This window comes from Lithobates pipiens, unplaced genomic scaffold (assembly GCF_037356315.1).
Source record: "Lithobates pipiens isolate NorthernLeopardFrog02 unplaced genomic scaffold, aLitPip1_a1.2 Scaffold_28, whole genome shotgun sequence".
NCBI classification, from domain to species: Eukaryota; Metazoa; Chordata; class Amphibia; order Anura; family Ranidae; genus Lithobates; species Lithobates pipiens.
The window spans coordinates 170513904-170531894 of NW_027507789.1; the positions used below are offsets into that span (position 1 = coordinate 170513904).

The 17991-nt window shown below is 41.4% G+C and overlaps 1 protein-coding gene across 1 annotated transcript; it reads right to left on the reverse strand.

The window, feature by feature from the left end:
- Window positions 1–503: 503 nt before the first annotated feature.
- Window positions 504–10275, reverse strand: LOC143935786 (keratin, type I cytoskeletal 19-like). The gene is made up of 8 exons (XM_077459896.1): window positions 9484–10275; window positions 8861–8943; window positions 8624–8780; window positions 7693–7854; window positions 6985–7110; window positions 6607–6827; window positions 6031–6065; window positions 504–1931 (listed from the first exon to the last, which is right to left on the reverse strand). Exons 1-8 carry the CDS (start codon window positions 10225–10227, stop codon window positions 1831–1833), a joined length of 1629 nt encoding a protein of 542 aa, XP_077316022.1. The 5' UTR covers window positions 10228–10275; the 3' UTR covers window positions 504–1830.
- Between the last annotated feature and the right edge of the window lie 7716 nt (window positions 10276–17991).

The following is a 17991-nucleotide window of genomic DNA, read 5'->3' on the forward strand; positions in this document are numbered from 1 at the left end:
CGGCAGAATGGCACGGCTGGGCACAAGCACATACCTGTATGTTGCTCTTTAAGTGCCCAGCCATGTGTCGGGAGTTCAAACTGTTCAGTGTTCAGTAAGGAGTAACTGGAAGTGAGTGCTGGACTGAGCAGGATGTCAGGTGGAACTATTACACTCAGCGACCCCACTGGGGCACCGCTACACATTTATATAATAGAAACTACTTGAGTTTGCATATGGTCTGCTTTATATGCTTCCTCAACTATAAAGAGTGTTGTACCCTTCTCAGAATCCCTTGCACCCCCTTTCCTGCAGTTTCTTGCTCACTTATGCCACAAATGACCAGTTGGATAGTAATGTCTGAGTATAGATGCAGGTCTTTGCGATCTTGCTGCCCTAGGCACTGGTCCAATGGTGCCTTGTGGGCACTTATATCAAAGACTATTTAGAAATGTTTTGCTTTTTATTTTATTTTTTTAGTATGGAAAAATCATATGCATCATAAATACCACACACACAGCTGATTGCATGAATATAGGATTTTTTTTATTGAAAATGTAGTAGGTGACAAGGACAAGAGAATGATGATCAAATTTCACCAGATTACTGCAGTAGTACACCAGAATATACATTTAGTCACAATAATCCTAAAACATTCTAAATAACCAGAATCTAGGGTTTAGTATGTCCACCACAATAAAATATGCATTTTGCATGCTATTAATCCATTAATATGTACAATGGTGGACAATACAAATAGGTTCATAACATATTATAAAACCGATGCTTCAACTCTATAATAAAACCTGCACAGGATTATGTTAATAAAACCCTCTAAATTCACAACAGAAAACTAGAGTTCCTTTTGAATTAAGCACGCGATTTACATGTGCATTCACGTACTATAGGCACATTTCAAGATGCTGTTTTTGGGTCTTTTCATTCGGAAACCACATTGCGAAGGAGAATTCAGCAAAAATTCATATTTTATTCTATAGCGATCAGACTGGTTCATATTCTAATTCATTTTGCATATAATCATTGTAATTCAAAATGACTGATTATGGAACAACTCACTTTTTTGTAAAGAAAACTGCATTGCAACTGTATGTACCTTAAGAACTTGTTTACACTTAAAATTGTTACAGTAACACATTCACCACAAACTACTTTTTTAGGGTATTGTGGTACCACAGGTTATTTGTTTTCAATGTGTCCCAGGTAAAAATGCTTGCGCTCTATTGTTTTCTCCAAAGCACTACAACATAGTAGTGTCGTGCCATGTTGTGTACTGCATCATACTATAGAATAGATGCATTCTGTTCATGCGTTTGAGTGGCATTCAATGCTGTTGCACAATAAATGGCACTGCAACACATTGCACTACATGTTGGCACAACATCTGCGTATTAAAAGGCATTATTGTAACAAGATGAATGTGCCTGGGCCCTAAAAGTATTGAAAGTAATACCTAAAAATGTTGGGTACACAGAAAGATCTTCTTTCATTTTGGATCTTTAAAAGTGTTCAAAGGCCTGAATTCCATAGCTTTTGTAACACGTGGGTTAACATCTTGAAATTAACTTACAATTTAGGTAAACTTGAATAGTTTACCACCAACCTCTAACGATGAACACATACTGTATCTAACTAATCCTAAACCTTGCATAATTTCAGTTGTGTCTACTGGGTATCTTGGTGGATCTTGTTCATGTCTCATGCCAAGTTTTGCCTAGGTGAATCAAATACTGAAGGCCACATAAGAAGAAGACAGAGGAAGACACCAAAAGACTTTCTAGAGATAGGGTAATATTATTATCCACAGGGTTCTCCAGAAGAGTCAGAAACACATTAACAAACATTATGGTGATTATGATGCTGATTATGACTTTGATGATGTCTATAATGAGCGGGGCTAGTCACATGGTGAACTTTCACTGTGTGGTGAGATCCTGAAAGTAGAAGATATGATTGTTCAAATTAATAAAGATCTATGTCACATTATGAAGGGATGCAAATTGTCTATGTTCCTCATATCAATCCACCATATTCCAATTATCATTGTTATTGTTACATAATTAGTCAAGTTGAGAAAAACGCTTATGTACCATAAGCAGGGGTACCTCGAGACCTGAAATGTATTTATTTAGTAAACAAGTTGAGAAAGGTTGCCTTGGACAAACAGTCAACTATGTATTTTAAAATGTAGTTATTCCTTTATGTTTTGCAGTATCCTGAATGCACACAACTTTTGTAGAAACTGTCTACAGCTAGAATAAGTTCCTGTGCAAGACTATTCCACATTTTCACATCTGAAAACTACCGTGGATCATTTTTGGACCAAAGCCCACCATTGGCACATGGTAGGAAGGGAAGCAGGTTGCTGTCTAATCATTCATAATATTACCACTTTGAATGCTGTTTGTCCCATATACAAGCCTGGCATATCAAAATTCACAGTAGATAATGTGACTGCCATGGAACTCAGAAAAAAAGGACTGGAAATTTCTGGCTACATAGTGATTTATGCAACGTCAATTTCAGATAGCATTTTGGAAATATATTTGGTTAAAATAAATGTTTATAGAGTAAAAAGTGATTGGTATTGGGTTTCAGTAAATTAATTCCATTAAGATGGAGATCATATAGATGGGGTGGCCTTTTAATAAACAGGAACTTTATTACTACTACTACTAATAAGTTTTCCTAATACAATACAAAACAAGGATCGACAGTTATACAGAAAATGCAGGCCAAGTGGCCAAAATAAAGGTAGAGTTGCAGGAGACAAAAGTCATTGTTTTTGTATAATCTGACAAAAGTCATTATAGACCAATAAACTTATGCCCCATACACCCGATCAGAAATTCTGCCAGCAAAAGTCGGATGTGAGCTTTTGGTCAGAAATTCCGACCGTGTGTATGCTCCATCAGACTTTTGCTGGTAGAATTCCAGCCAGCAAAATATTGAGAGCAGATTCTCTAATTTTCAATCGGAAAATGTTGCTATCTGAAAATGCGTTAGTCTGTATGCAATTCGGACGCGCAAAAAATCATGCATGCTCGGAAACAATTTGACGCATGCTCGGAAGCATTGAACTTCGTTTTTGTGAGACCATCTGTATGCAAGTCAAGCTTGAGCAGAATTCCGTTGCAAAAACCATCCAAGTTTTTTTCTGATGGAATTTTTGATCGTGTGTATGGGGCATAAGAGATTTGGTTAATTACGGCAAAGCACAAAATCTTATGGGGGACCATCAAAACAGGGGTCTCAAAGGTAGAGAAAATATGAGATAGAAAATGGTGGCAGACCGAGGCATATAAACATATACATGAGGAGTAGGGCAAGAACTTTTTTTGTTTTGTTGGAATTCCAGAAGGAATAATGGATAGTAATCCCAAATAGGGCAAGCTACCACAGGCCAAATGCTGCACATGTACAGGAAAAGAGTTAGTATTGATAAATAATCCATCCTTTCCAATCTCTCAAGAAGGTCTCTGTGTCAGAGTTTGTTCATGGGGTTGTTATGGGAAAAAAGCAGATAAGGGAGGTAGGGGTCATAGGAGAACCAAAGGGGGGCATATGAGGACAATGGTTGTTGGGTGGGGTGGGATACAGAGGGAGGGAGAATGGAATAGGGTGGCTTACCCCATCCTGGTGCCTAGCCCCCAGGTAATGGTATGGGGTCGCCTTTTTAACCACTTAAGCCCCGGGCCATTTGGCTGGCCAAAGACCAGAGCGCTTTTTGTGATTCGGCACTGCGTCGTTTTTAACTGACAATTGCGTGGTCATGCGACGTGGCTCCCAAACAAAATGTACATCCTTTTTCCCCACAAATAGAGGTTTCTTTTGGTGGTATTTGATCACCTCTGCAGTTTTTATTTTTTGCGCTACAAACTAATAAATTGTGACAATTTTGAAAAAAGCGCATTATTTTTTACTTTTTGCTAAAATAAATATCCCAAAAAAAATATATAAAATATTTTTTTTCCTCAGTTTAGGCTGATACGTATTCTAATACATTTTTTTGGTAAAAAAAATCGCAATAAGCATTTATTGATTGGTTTGCACAAAAGTTATAGCGTCTACAAAATAGGGGATAGCTTTATGGCATTTTTATTATTATTTTTTTTTACTAGTAATGGCGGCGATCAGCATTTTTTATCAGGACTGTGACATTATGGTGGACACATCGGAAACTTTTAGTGCAATTTTGGGACCATTTACATTTATACAGCGATCAGCGCAATTAAAAATGCATTAATTACTGTGTATATGTGACTGGCAGGGAAGGGGTTAACCACTAGCTGGCACTGTAGGGGTTACGTGCGACATAGGGAGTGATTCTAATTGGGGGGGAGGGGCTGTGTGTGACACGACATTGATCACCGCTCCAAATCAGAGGGAGTTGTGATCAGTGTCAGTGTCATTAGGCAGAACGGGGAAATGCTTGTTTACATTAGCATTTCCCCGTTCTTCCTCTCTGTGAGATGATCGCGGGTATCCCTGCGGACATCAAGTCTGCAATCGCGCTCACGTGCGCCCCCAAGCCGCCTTTTAAAGGGCAATGTGCAGGTAAGGTAATCTGCTTGTACGCACCCTTCTGCTGCAGTATATCTGTGTGAGGCAGTCGGAAAGCGGTTAAGGATCTGCAATGAGGTCCAAACCCTATGGGGTGTCTAAATGCCACTAATGTCCAGGTACTAGTTAAAATGTGTGACAGACTCACCCGGGACTTTTGGAGGGGACTGAATGCTAGCCTCTAAGATATCCGATTAGGGGCCCTGGCATTAGGGGGAATGGTGCGCTTTGTGAGCTGTATGCCTGCGGACCCTTTAGGTGGTGTTACTTTGGATTCAGTTCCTTGTCCCCCATGACACACAGACTCTGAGAACCCTGTGTATGCCATATTGGAAATGGTGACTGGGAAGGTATGTCTTGGATCGCTTAAAATGGGACAGTAATATTTATCCACAATATCTCCCAGGATATATCTAAAGACTATTCTTGGTTTGTTTGATTCTGAACTCAACATGTTAGTGCAGAGACCTGATCATATTGGCCTCTAGAATTGGGTAGAATCCGGACAGTCTACTCCTACAATAGTTGTACTGTTTGTATTGTTAATTGTAATTAACGCCTGCTATTGTGAGAAGGTGTCCTGTGTTTATACTACTGTGTGAAGTTTGGTGACAACAAGTCTGACCTGTAGTGAAATCCTGATTAATCATAACAATGCTCAGGAGGGCACGGAGTCACTTCGGCTGCTTTAAGGGATTAATTAATTAGCTCATGTTAATTCTGTTTCTGTTTACAGATGTATTGTTGGAGTAATATGAGCAGGAGGGGGGACCTCCTCTTTTACTGTATATAAGACTTGTAATTTTGGTTCTAATAAAGAGTCCATGTCAGCAGCTAAACAAGTATTGTCTTGTTTTGTGCTTGTGAGCAGTTGGAATATCTGATATCTGTATTCAGACTGGGAGGAAGTGGTGTATGATGAAAGCACTCAAGCGGAGTGTGTGACATTTCGTTACAAAATGTTTCCCATATTTTACATTCTACACATATTTCTACCAGCTCATGCCCTGCTTTTTAAAGTGGTTTTAATGCCTAAAGGTTTTTTTTTCGCCTTAAGGCATGCTCTGCATAAAAAAAACCTTCTATGTGCAGCCCCAAGCCCTCCCTTATACTTAACTGAGCCCAACCTCGCTCTAACCCTGTGCACAAGGGCAGTGGCTCTCTCTGCTCTCTGCCTCCATATAGATTTAGAGACAGCAGCAGGAGCTGCTCTGGGGGGTGGGCTCAAGCCACATTATATGTGTGTCTATGGACACACAGAGCCAGGTTGGGAGCAAGCCCCCACCAGTAACCCCATAGCAAGTCGCTATGGTGGGCACTCTGCAGTGGAGGAGCCAGGAGAGCAGATAGAAGAGGTGGATCGGGCTTGCTTTGTGCAAAACCATTGCACAAAGCAGGTAAGTATGACATGTTTGTTTTTAAAAAAAATATAGCTTTATAATCACTTTAAGACAATATATGTTTACATACCATGGTTGTCTCCTAGAAAACTGTGACTTGAAGTGCTGAAATGTAAAACACACAGTAAAGAATAATGAAGAAATATATGGTATTCTGACTATTCTGTATGGCTTGGTTTAAATAATATATTGGTAAACAAAATGGAAACGTTTTATGAATTGTCTGGTTTTAGAATTAAGCTGTTCTCCAAATTGTATTGTTCTATTCTGGTAGCTGATTGAATATTATAGCAAATAAATTATAGAAAAATTATATTAAATATAACAATTATTTATTTTCTCTTAAATGATTATTTCTTTCCTCTTAAGCCCCATACACACTGTCAGATTTTCTGCTGATTTTTTCCTTCGGATTTACCAAAACCATATAGTGCAAGGGCCTGCCTGATTGCATGCAAATTGAAACTCCTAAGGTTTGACCTCATATTATATGGTTTTGGTAAATCTGAAGGAAAAAATCAGCAGAAAATCTGATAGTGTGTATGGGGCTTTAAAAGATTCAGTGTGAATGGATGTTGCTATAAATTGAGGCCTGCATGTTTTAAGGAATATTAGTTCAGTTACTTGTCCTGTGTGAAATACATACTGGATATCATGACCCTCCAATAGGCGCTTATAGGTGGCGATCTCCATCTCCAGGTGAGTCTTTTGGTCCATCAGGATCTTGTATTCCTGATTCTGACGTTCCAGGTCAGATCGCATCTGGGCCAGCTGGGACTCTACATTGTTTATCAAACATTGTAATTGGGCAAGTTGAGCCCCAAATGTGGCTTCTGTCTCTCCCAAGGTGTTTTCTAGAGCTGATTTCTGGAGGAAAAATAGAGAAAGATTTATACAAAAAAATTGGTAATTACAATACATACTGTTAGTCTTTGTAGAATGAACCTAAGATGTTTACAGACTAAAATGACCAGCAACTGGTCATTGACACAAACTTTATTAATTGGCTGGTATAAACACTTACCAAGCTGAGCTGGCTTTGCAATTCAATTTCCAATGTTTGGATGGTACGTCTCAAGTCAATGACTTCAGTTTGTACAGACTGGAGTTGTTCAGAACCAAAAGCAACTTCACGATTCAGTTCCTCAGTCTATATAAATAGAAAGTTTGTTAGAGTCATTGTAAGAGTCATGTACCCCTTAATATATGGAGGCTGATTTCCATATAGCTTTATATATAAAGTCAAAGGAGGTTTATTCCTAATCTTCTCTGAAGAAACCTGTCACACATTTTTAATATGCAGTAGCTAGACTTAAGTTAATTTGCACATTTATATTAGTTTTTAGATATTTTAAGTTATGCCACTGCATTTTATTTCCTTTGTGTACTTAGGCAACAGCCTTAAAGCCCAGTTGCACCCTAGCCCCAATAAACACTCACATCCCTGATCAGGAAACATGAGCGTGGCTGTTGGCCCGAGTAGTTGTGACTGTGCAAAGGGTGTGGTGGACCTCTGTATGAGAGCAGTGGTCCTGATGTTCACTGTAATGGGAAGATTGGGATGGTACAGTATAACTGAGCAATAAAGCTGAACATATTCTCATCAATATTTACTGTTTATTGGAATATACCCATGAAGTAATAGGGCCTAATGATCAACATGTAATCGATTGCTATCCCACTATTTTTCTAACAGGTTCAACAAGCTTTTTTAGTCTACAAAAAGACGTACCCGTTGTCGGAAAATAGTTTCCACCTCTCTCAGATTTCGCTCCATCAGATTCTCATACTGCTCTCTGATCTCAAACAAGGTTCTATTCAGATCAGCTGATGGAGCAGCATCCACTTCCACATTGACCCTGGCACCCAACTGAGCTTGCAAAGCGTTGACTTCCTGTAAGTAAAAATGTTAGAAACTAGTTGTGTTATTATGGGTGCATTTCTGCAGATCTTCATAATGTGTGCTTTAGAACCTGTGTTGACTTGGCTTTTGGGATTATTTCCATGTGCAAATGTATTGGGTTTTTAGATGCATTTGAGAATAGTTTGAGACATTTCTGAGATAATTTAAAGTGTTACTAAACCCTGTATGGAACCTAAGAGGTTAATCCTCTGCATTGTGTAAAAAGACTGTTTGATTCTCTGATCCTCCCCTCCTTCCATTGTCCCTTGATAAATGCTCTGTTTGGTGTGTATTGGTACAGAGTTTTCTTTTTCTTGGTAGCGTGCATGTTATCAGCACAGGGCCAATCAGCACTAAACAGACAGAGGTTTAGGAGTCTTGCAGTTTTATAGGACAGTCAGAAAATTCCTCCTACCAGCTTTAACCAGTGCTCAGCTGGACACTGATAGAAGTCACAAGACTGCTCTGACTGCTGATGAGAAAATGTATTTAGCAGTTTTTATGTACTGAAATAATTGCATTTCCATCGTCTGTGTACCGTGGGAGACCAGATATAGTTCATTGACAAATAAAAAAAGATAAAAAAAAAAGGTGTTAAAGTTGTCAATTTTCCACAGATGGCCCAGGATGGCAGCATACCTCTAAAGCAAAAGTGATTTCAACAATATTTCCACCTGCTCTGTAACAACACATTATAGAATTATTTTTTCTTAAAATAAATGTCTGATTTAGCTTATAAAAAGTGTAACAATTATCCCACCTCCCCATGGTTCCTCTTCATTAGCTGCAGTTCCTCCTGAAGGTTTTCTACTTGTGCCTGTAGATGGCATATTTCCCTGTTAAGTTCTTCCAGTAGTATACGAAGTCCATTCACATCAGCCTCAACACTGCTTGCCAGTTGGCGTTCCATTTCATACCTGGTGACAAAAGGAAGACAAAGCAATTAATGCTGATATTGATAATAATCATGAAAGACATGACATATAGAAAGGCCTACTTGTTTCTGAAGTCATCTGCTGCTAGACGAGCGTTGTCTATTTGTAATACAATCCTGGCATTTTCCACAGAAGTTGAGGAAATCTGGAAATGATAGGTGTTAATTAATTATTGCAAAGTATAAATTCATAGAGTGTATTTACCTAAGCTTTGTTCTGTATCAGTTAAGGTATCTTACTGCATATCTATTATGGCTTGCACTGTAATATGACTTAAGGGTACATTTACACTAGCTGCATGCTAAAACATTCAGTTTTAGCATTCAGCTGGCATTCACCAATAGTGATGAGTGGTGCCATGGGTTTTACAACACAATGCATTGTTTACCTTTTTATTAACTTTATTGAAAGTGTACAAAGTGTACACTCCATTCAGGTCTCTACACAGCCCTGGGCTGCCTTGTCCTCCAGTGTCATCTAGTGTGCTGCAGAAAAATTTATCTATGTATCTAATCTATATTTTTCTGTAACACACATCAGAGTGCCCAAAATCATGAACAAAATGCACTGAGGCCCATTTTGGGTGCTATATAAAGATGCCTAATATGCCTAGTCTGTTTTTTTTATTTTAAATTTGTAGGTGTCAGGGTGAGTTTCTAAAAATATAAATTGATCATTTATTTACCTGCCCTTGAAGCTCTTGAATGATTCTGAAGAAGCCGCTGTAGTCAGGTAAAGTGCTGGGCTGATTCCTCTCATACCACTCCCGGATATTCCTTTCAAGCTGGGCGTTCTGCTGCTCTAGGGAGTAGACTTTGTCCAAGTAGGAAGCCAAACGATCATTTAAATGCTGCATGGTTTCCTTCCCATTGACATTGAACAAACCATGATGGCTAATGATGCTTCTATGACTGCTGCTGTGAGCACCTCCATGAACGTGCTTGGATATGGAGATTCCTTTGCCTCCTGATCCTCCATGTACACTGGGGGCTCTGTAGTGATTACTATGATGGACTTTATGGGAACTTTCATGGTGGGTGGCATGGGATCCTCTATGAGGAGAACTATGAGAACCTGTAGAATGGAATATGTGGGAGCCTCCATGGTGGGAAGTATGGGAACCTCCATGATGTAAATTATGACATCCTCCATGATGAGGAGCATAAGAACCCCTGTGGTGACCAGAAGAGAGGGATCCTCCATGATGAGATGCATGAGATCCCCCATGCTGGTGAGAAGAGTGGGATCCTCCATGATGAGAGGCATGAGATCCCCCATGGTGGTGAGAGAAGTGGGATCCTCCATGATGGCTAATTGAAGATCCTCCATGAGGAATACCATATGTGTGGCTTGGGATTTTAGACAGATGACTACCAACATGGCAGCTTCCATGGTGTGATCCAGCAGAGGAGTGACCACCGTAACTCATGATGATGGATTTTGGTTGTACAGCTCACCTAAAAGTGTGTTTTTCTAAATGGATTTCCTTCACAATATGTTCTCTATTCATTCTGTTGTCTTATATATGGAAGACTGGGAGTGCCACAAAACATTAATTACTAATATTTATGTTTACTATCTGACTGCTCATCTATCCACTGCTTTACATGCTTGGCATTAGGATTTAACATTAAACATTTGGTTATTTGCTTGGAAAACGTTAGACCATTGTAAAACAACTTCACATTAATTCATTTATTGCTGCCCAGATCACTAGAAACTTTTGCTCATTCCACCATAAAGAAATAACAATAAAGGAAAAGCCAACTGACTTGGCTGAACACACCTCAAATAAAACACTCAAAAATGCAATATTGCAATGATAAACTAATGAAATGTTTAATCACAGTATGCAGTTGGTAAAAAGCTGTACTCAATTCGATCAAGCTTGTCTTAAATATATAACTACAGTGGTAAAGTGTCAGCTACTACCCAAACAATATATTCAGTATTCCATTTATATATATTTAAATAGCCTGTGCACTTATCAGCTGGAAAATTTTGTTTCTTTGTCATAATCACATTTCTCTATTCTATACAATAAAGAGTCAAGTTTTCAAAATATTTCTTACTCGATTATCTTACTTGAGGACCTATGTTTTTGACACTGTTTAGGCCAGGAGTGTCCAAACTTTTTTCAAAAAGGGCCAGATCTGATGAAGTGAACATACGTGAGGGCCGACCATTTTGTCTGACATTCTTTGAACCATTAAAATTTGGTCTGAGTGTGTTCATCCGAGCACTAATACACTGCCCCACAGAAATTCTTTTCCCTTTGTGGCCGTGTGGGGTGAAGAGATGAGCTTGGGCGTGCTATTTGGATATACCGTATTTATCGGCTTATAACATGCACCTTAACTTTAAGAGGGCAGTTTCAGGAAAAAAAATCTTAAATTTTAAATAAAGAACTGAAGTAAAATAAGGGTAAGTGCCCATCAATGCAGCCTAATCAGTGCCCATCTGCAGCCTCACCATTGTCCTGAATGCAGCAGCACCCACATTGCCCTGAATGCAGCAGCACCCATATTGCCCTGAATGCAGCAGAACCCACATTGCCATGAATGCAGCAGAACCCACATTGCCATGAATGCAGTAGCCCCCACATTGTCCTGAATGCAGACTCACCATTGCCATCAGTGCAGCCTGATCGATGCCCATCTTCAGCCTCGGAGTGGACAGAGAGGGGGTCGGGACTAGTGCCAACAGACATATAGGAGAAATTCCTGTTTTCTCAGTGGCCTCTTTACTGGAAAGTCCCGCCTCCTGTGATGGACAGAACAGTTGTCCAATGGCAGTGCAGGAGACGGGACTTCCTTTTAAAGAGGAAATTATCCTCCTATATGTACGGCGCTCGTCCCGCCCCCCTCCAAGGCAGCCAGCTAGTATATCTTTTGTGGCCCCTGGCGCTCGGGGATGCACTGGGGCCACAAAAGATATGTCAAAATTACCAGATGGACCGTCCGAAACCAGAACGCGGGCCGCAATTGGCCTGTGGGCCGGACTTTGGACATGCCTGGTTTAGGCAAATAGACACAGCCTGTAAATTGATTCCTATCGGGAGTGCAGTTAGACCCGAGAGAATCTCTCTGATAAAGCTTGCCCAGTGTCATTAGTAAAGTTGCGGGCATTGGCCCTAAATCATCAACCTGCTTTAGCATTTAAGTACCACTAAAGCCACACTAAAAGTTATATTATAATATTGACTAACAGGCCACTTTAACTTGTCTTCACGCTATTGTGTTGAAATGGTTTACATCCAACACTTTGGTTTCTGAAACACCCTTTAAAAACTATGAGCAATAGAGCTAAATGACGAAGGTGGTAGCAAGTAAATTTGCAGAAGAAAATACTCAGACATGGTATAATTTGAAAAGGCCTTTTTCAAGAACTTGTGGCTCAGAGGAAGTTCTCACAGATTGTTCAGAAATTAAGTAGAGGACAGAGGACCTGCTTTCAAGTTGTGCTGAGCAATATGGATGAGCCCGATGTTCCAGTCGAACGTAAGTTTGGGGTGTTTGGGGTGTTCACGGCAAATTCAAAAGCCATGGAACACCCTTTAAAAGTCTATGGGAGAAATCAAAAGTGCTTATTTTAAAGGCTTATATGCGCGCTATTGTCATAAAAAGTGTTTGGGGACCTGGGGCAGGATATGTATCAATTCAAAAAAAGTTTTAAAAACTGAAGTTTTTTGGGGAGCAGTGATTTTAATAATGCTTATAGTACCTGGGGGGTTTCTATAGTATATGTGTAAAGTGGTGCATGTTTCCCGTGTTTATAAAAGTCCCTGCACAAAATGACATTTCTAAAGGAAAAAAAGTAATTTAAAAGTACTTGCGGCTATAATGAATTATCGGTCCCAGCAATACAGCTAAAGAAGTCATTGAAAAAAACGGCATGTTTTTTTATAACTGAGAGTGGGGCCACATGGTGTTGTTCCTGGGTGACTCCGCCCCCTCTGATGCCCCAGGAAAGCCATAGGGAAGTCTCTGTGCATCAGAGTGGGGTGGGGTCACCCAGGAACATTACAGTGTGGCGTTATATAAGAACTGTCATCTGAGAGGATGGTCATTATGGCAGGAGCCTCCCATGGAGGCAGGTCAGTCGTGGCTTTTTAATTTCTCTTTCGGTCCGTTGGCGGAGGAGAAGAAGATGATGAATGGACTTTGTGGGACATTTTTATTTTTTAATAAAAAGACTTGTCCCAAGCCATATCTTGTCATTTTTACCATTTTGACACTTTTTTTGTGAAATGGCAGGGGTACATCTGCACCCCGTTACCATTTCACACAGGGGAGGCGGGATCTGGGGGTCCCCTTGTTAAAGGGGGCTTCCATATTCCGATAAGCCCCCCGCTTGCAGACCCCCACAACCACTGGGCAAGGCTTGTAAGGATGAGGCCCTTGTCCCCATCAACATGGGGACAAGGTGCTTTGGGGGGCTACCCCAAAGCACCTTCCTCATGTTGAGGGCATGTGGCCTGGTACGGTTCAGGAGGGGGGTGCGCTCTCTCATCCCTCTCTTTTCTTTTGGCCTGCCAGGTTGCATGCTCAGTTAAGGGTCTGGTATGGATTTTTGGGGGTGACTCCATGCCATTTAAAAAAAAAAAATGGTGCGTGTTCCCCTTTAAATCCATACACAATCTGAAGGGTCAAAGGGGACACATTTTTTGTCTGTTCGCATGTTCTGCTGCAAACCGAACCGGGGGGGGGGGGGGTGTTCGGCTCATCCCTACTGATACTGAGCAAGAATAAAGAATCACTGACCGCACAGCTGAGCAGTTAAATAAGCATGTTTAAGATTTTTCTAAATGTGTTTAGTATTCTTTTATTTAGAAGACTGTAAAAAAAATAAAGTTAATTAGCAGAATAGACCAGAACCCACAGTTTTTTCTTTTTTGGTACAAAAACTAAAGTTGACCATTTAAAGCCCCTGTACCAATGCATTGCCATATTCTATGTTTATTAATAAATTAATAATGAGAACAAGGTTTAGTTGCAAACAGAGGAAATAATGTTCTCCACAGAATTTCATAGCTTATTCTACAAAACAAAAATGAGAAAAACTATCTGTCCAAGAGCACCTTGAATTACAGACTTTGGTCCTTTGAAATAAATGCTGCAAGCTAAGGTTGTCTGAAGATACAGATGCCACTTGGCAGATGTACCATACACAATATTTTTTTCAGTAGGAACACAGGGGATGGCAGCTCCAGCACCTCCAGCACTGAATCTATGTAATGGAGAGGGGTACTGCAGTGTGCTGCATGGTCTATTGATGCTGGCTGCTGGGGAATCTATTGTCACTGGGGGGGATCCATTGTTACAGTGGGGTTCATTAATGCTGGGGAGGTCTATTGTTGCTGATGGAGTTCTACTGAGGGACATTTCACTCTGATGCCTTTCTGGGAGTGGAGACTAGCGATCCAAGACAGTTTGGGATTGCCATTAGCAATTTTGTTGCTGCCTCTTTCCCTGACATCAGTATGCTACTCTTTTTAGCCACATTTCTTATTATTTTAACCGTACTTGGCATGAAAGCCAAGCAAGGGTTAATGACAGTTAGGTTTGAATTTGTGTTTTTGAGCTAAACTAAAAACAGGAAATTATTAACCACTTAAGGACCAGACCTCTTTTTCAGACTCGGTGTTTACATATTTGCTAGAAAATTACTTAGAACTCCCAAACATTATATATGTTATAAGACAACATTTAAAAAAGTGACAAGCGGCATTTAAAAAATTCTACAGGTTGCATGTTTTGCGTTACAGAGGAGGTCTATGGCTAGAATTATTGCTCTCGCTCTACTGATCGCGGCGATACCTCACGTGTAGTTTAACTACCGTTTTCATATGCGGGCGCTACTTACGTATGCACTCGCTTCTGCACGCGAGCTTGTTGGGAAGGGACAGGTGTTTTAAAAAATATTTTTTTTCTTATTATTATATTATTTTCTTATATTTTATTTGGTTTTTACACTGTTTAAAGTGGAGGCCCGGCAAGAAGAACCAAAGAGGGGGACAAGAACCCCCGAAGTCGGAAGAAGAGGGCGTTGATGAAGAAGAAAGCCGGGCTCCTCCGCTAGTAAAAGAGTTAGCAAAAGAGCGGAGGAGTCCGGTGAGAAGACCTCTGAAGACGGAAGAAGACCCCTGGAGCTGTGCAATAAACTATTTTAACCTTTGTGTGTTTTTTTTTTTTTTTTTCACAGGTGAATGGGTAGGGGTACATTGTACCCCATACTCATTCACATAGGGGGGAGGGACGGGACCCGGGGGCCCCCTTATTAAAGGGGGCTTATGGATTCCAATAAGCCCCCCACCCACAGACCCCGACAACCAACGGCCAGGGTTGTCGGGAAGAGGCCTTTGTCCTCATCAACATGGGGACAAGGTGCTTTGTGGTGGGAGGGCCACATTTCCCCCCTTCCCCAAAGCACCCCCCCATGTTGAGGGCATGCGGCCTGGTACGGCTCAGGAGGGGGGGCACTCGCTCTTCCCCACCCCCTTTCCTGACCAGCCGGGTTGTGTGCTCGGATAAGGGTCTGATATGGACCTAGAGGGGACCCCCACGCCGTTTTTACGGCGTAGGGCTTCCCCTTTAACTCCATACCAGATGACGGGGCCAGCGATGCTTCCTTCGCTAGTCCCGGCTACCTGGAGCCGCGCTCAAAATGAACGGACTTTCCTCTGCGTGGGACGGACTTTCCTGTGTGTGGGAAAGTCCGTTCATTTCAAAAGTACGGCGGATAATCCAGCGGACTATGTTCATCGGACCTAGTCCGCCGGAAAAGTCACGTATGTGGTCAGGTCCGCTCGTTCGGACAGTCTGGCAGACTTTACGGCGGTTTGTCCGCCAGACTAAGTCCGCCAGATAGTCTGATCGTGTGTACGCAGCATTAGCCTCACTCATCTCTATACCCAGGCACAGACAGGACCCGATCACCTCCGCTGCTACCGACAGCTCCGGTAAGTGGCGGAGGGCGCGGGAGAGCAGCGGGGGGTGGCACCTCTCCTGCCGCCGATAACAGTGATCTCGTGGCGAACCCACCATGTAGACCACCATTATCGTGCAAACGACCGGCGCCTGAAGAGATGGATATTTCGGTGGTGGCAGCAGCTGCTGCTGTTACCGAGATATCCCTCTTCAAAAAATGGACGTACATAGTCACTTATTTTTTTCAAAATGGAACTAGCTGATTTGCTCTGGACATAAGTGAAATATTCCCATAACTTTTTTAAGGATTGTTTGTTCACCATGACTAATATTTCCACTTTGAACCACATTTATTTTACATACTTAAAATAATTAGTGTTTTGAATACACAGTTGTTTAGGTACATTGTTTATGCAGTTCAATAGCTAGATGAAGCTCTGGGCACACATGAGTGATAATGCTCCTTATTATAACTGACCTTCTGTCATGTTAAGTGTAGCACCCTCTACCTTAGGTAGGTAGGTTGTTAGAGGTAGTAGTTATTTTTTGTTTCAGCCAGTGCAGGTAAATTTAGACAGGCCTAGATAAAAGCTAGGCCTGTTTGTTTGTTTTTGATGTAGGGGCTTCATCTCTCTTGCCCCTACCTCTGGTTTCTGGAAGGTTCTGGAAAAGAGGTGGGGAGAGGGCATTGGAGTGACATGGGGTGTATCTGAGAACTCTGACCAATCCCCAACTAGTATTGGCAGGGAGTAGGGCTCCTATATATACCCAGGGTCAGCCTGCTGGGGTAGTAGTGGTTGGTGGTTGGTGGAAGAACTGAGTGATGGAGTATTAGGCTACCATGGCCTCTGAGGGAACCCCCCTTCTGGGGGGGTGATCTTGGGCCTGGAGCTCAAAAGCCGAGAAGGAACCTCTCGATACAACCCAAATGAGGGGTGTCCTGAACAGGAGTAGGAGAAGAGCAGTGGAGAACATTGCCAGGCAAGTCATCAGGAGGGATCAATCCAGGGTCGATATAGATGTAGAGCCAGAAATAGAGACTGTGGTTAAGGACTAAGGTCCAAAACGCGTAGGATGTTGTACAGCTATGTACATGTATTTAATAAAGGAATACTATTTGGATGTCATCCTGAGTGCGACCATCCCTTTCCTAATTCTTGTACGTTGGAGGTGCCAGCAGCCACAATATCTGAGCACTGGGTGGAGCTTTTATGTGGGAAGGTTGCAGCACCTATACACTTGTTTTCCACAGAGAAGAGAAAGGCTGGAAGAAACTACCAGCCCTACGGTACTACACCTAAAATCCGGGTAATTGAACTGTGGGAATGGCAGTCTGTGCCCTTTGTTCCTTTTTTCCCTGACTTGCAGGAACAGACTATGCCTGCCACCCTGTGTGACTGACAAAGGGACTTTCTGTTCATGGGCACTTTGGGTATAGCTGCTCACCTCTTTTGGAGCCTGTTTCTTCAGGGAGGGGCAGAGCAGAAGAAGGATTGTTCATCGTAAAAATATGTATGTTTTGTTGTTGTTGTTGTTCTGTTTGTTAGGTTATAGTTCCCTTCTGACAGAACAAAGCAAGAAAAAATGTAAATGTTGTGTTGATTATTATTCTTTTGATGGAAGTATACTAACCCTCTTCCAGCAGAGGCTTTTACATTATATAGGTAGATGTGAGTGTAGGATGTGATTGTTTTATATTTTCTCTTAGGATCTTCAGGGATGGGATGGCTGTCCATTCCCATTGTTCCAGAGGACAAAAATGCCAGCGAGCGGACTATCTTTTCTTAGGAAGAGATGCTCTGGCTCAAAAATGTGTATATGTTGTTAGCTGCAGGGACCTGTAGTTAGTCATGCCGTACAGTTGTACCTACCAAAAAAATATATATCTATTTTTGTACTGATATTTATTTGTACAGTTCCCCATTCAAGTTGTTTTCCTTCCCCCATCCAACTTATTTCATGGGATGCCCTTGCTCCTGGGCCCAGGAGCAATTTTTTAAAATTTTCATAGCTAGGGACCAGCTAATTTCTGGTGGGGGGTGAGTGTAGCGAGCTCTACCTTAGGTAGGTAGGTTGCTAGAGTTTGTATTTTTTTGTTTTAGCCAGTGCTGGTAAATTTAGGCAGGCCTAGATAAAAGCTAGGCCTGTTTGTTTTAATCTGGGGACTGGGAGTGGTTTGAGAGTAGCAGCAAGTGACTGACATATGGTTTCATCTCTTTGGTGCCTCCCTCTGGTTTCTGGAAGGTTCTGGAAAAAGGGTGGCG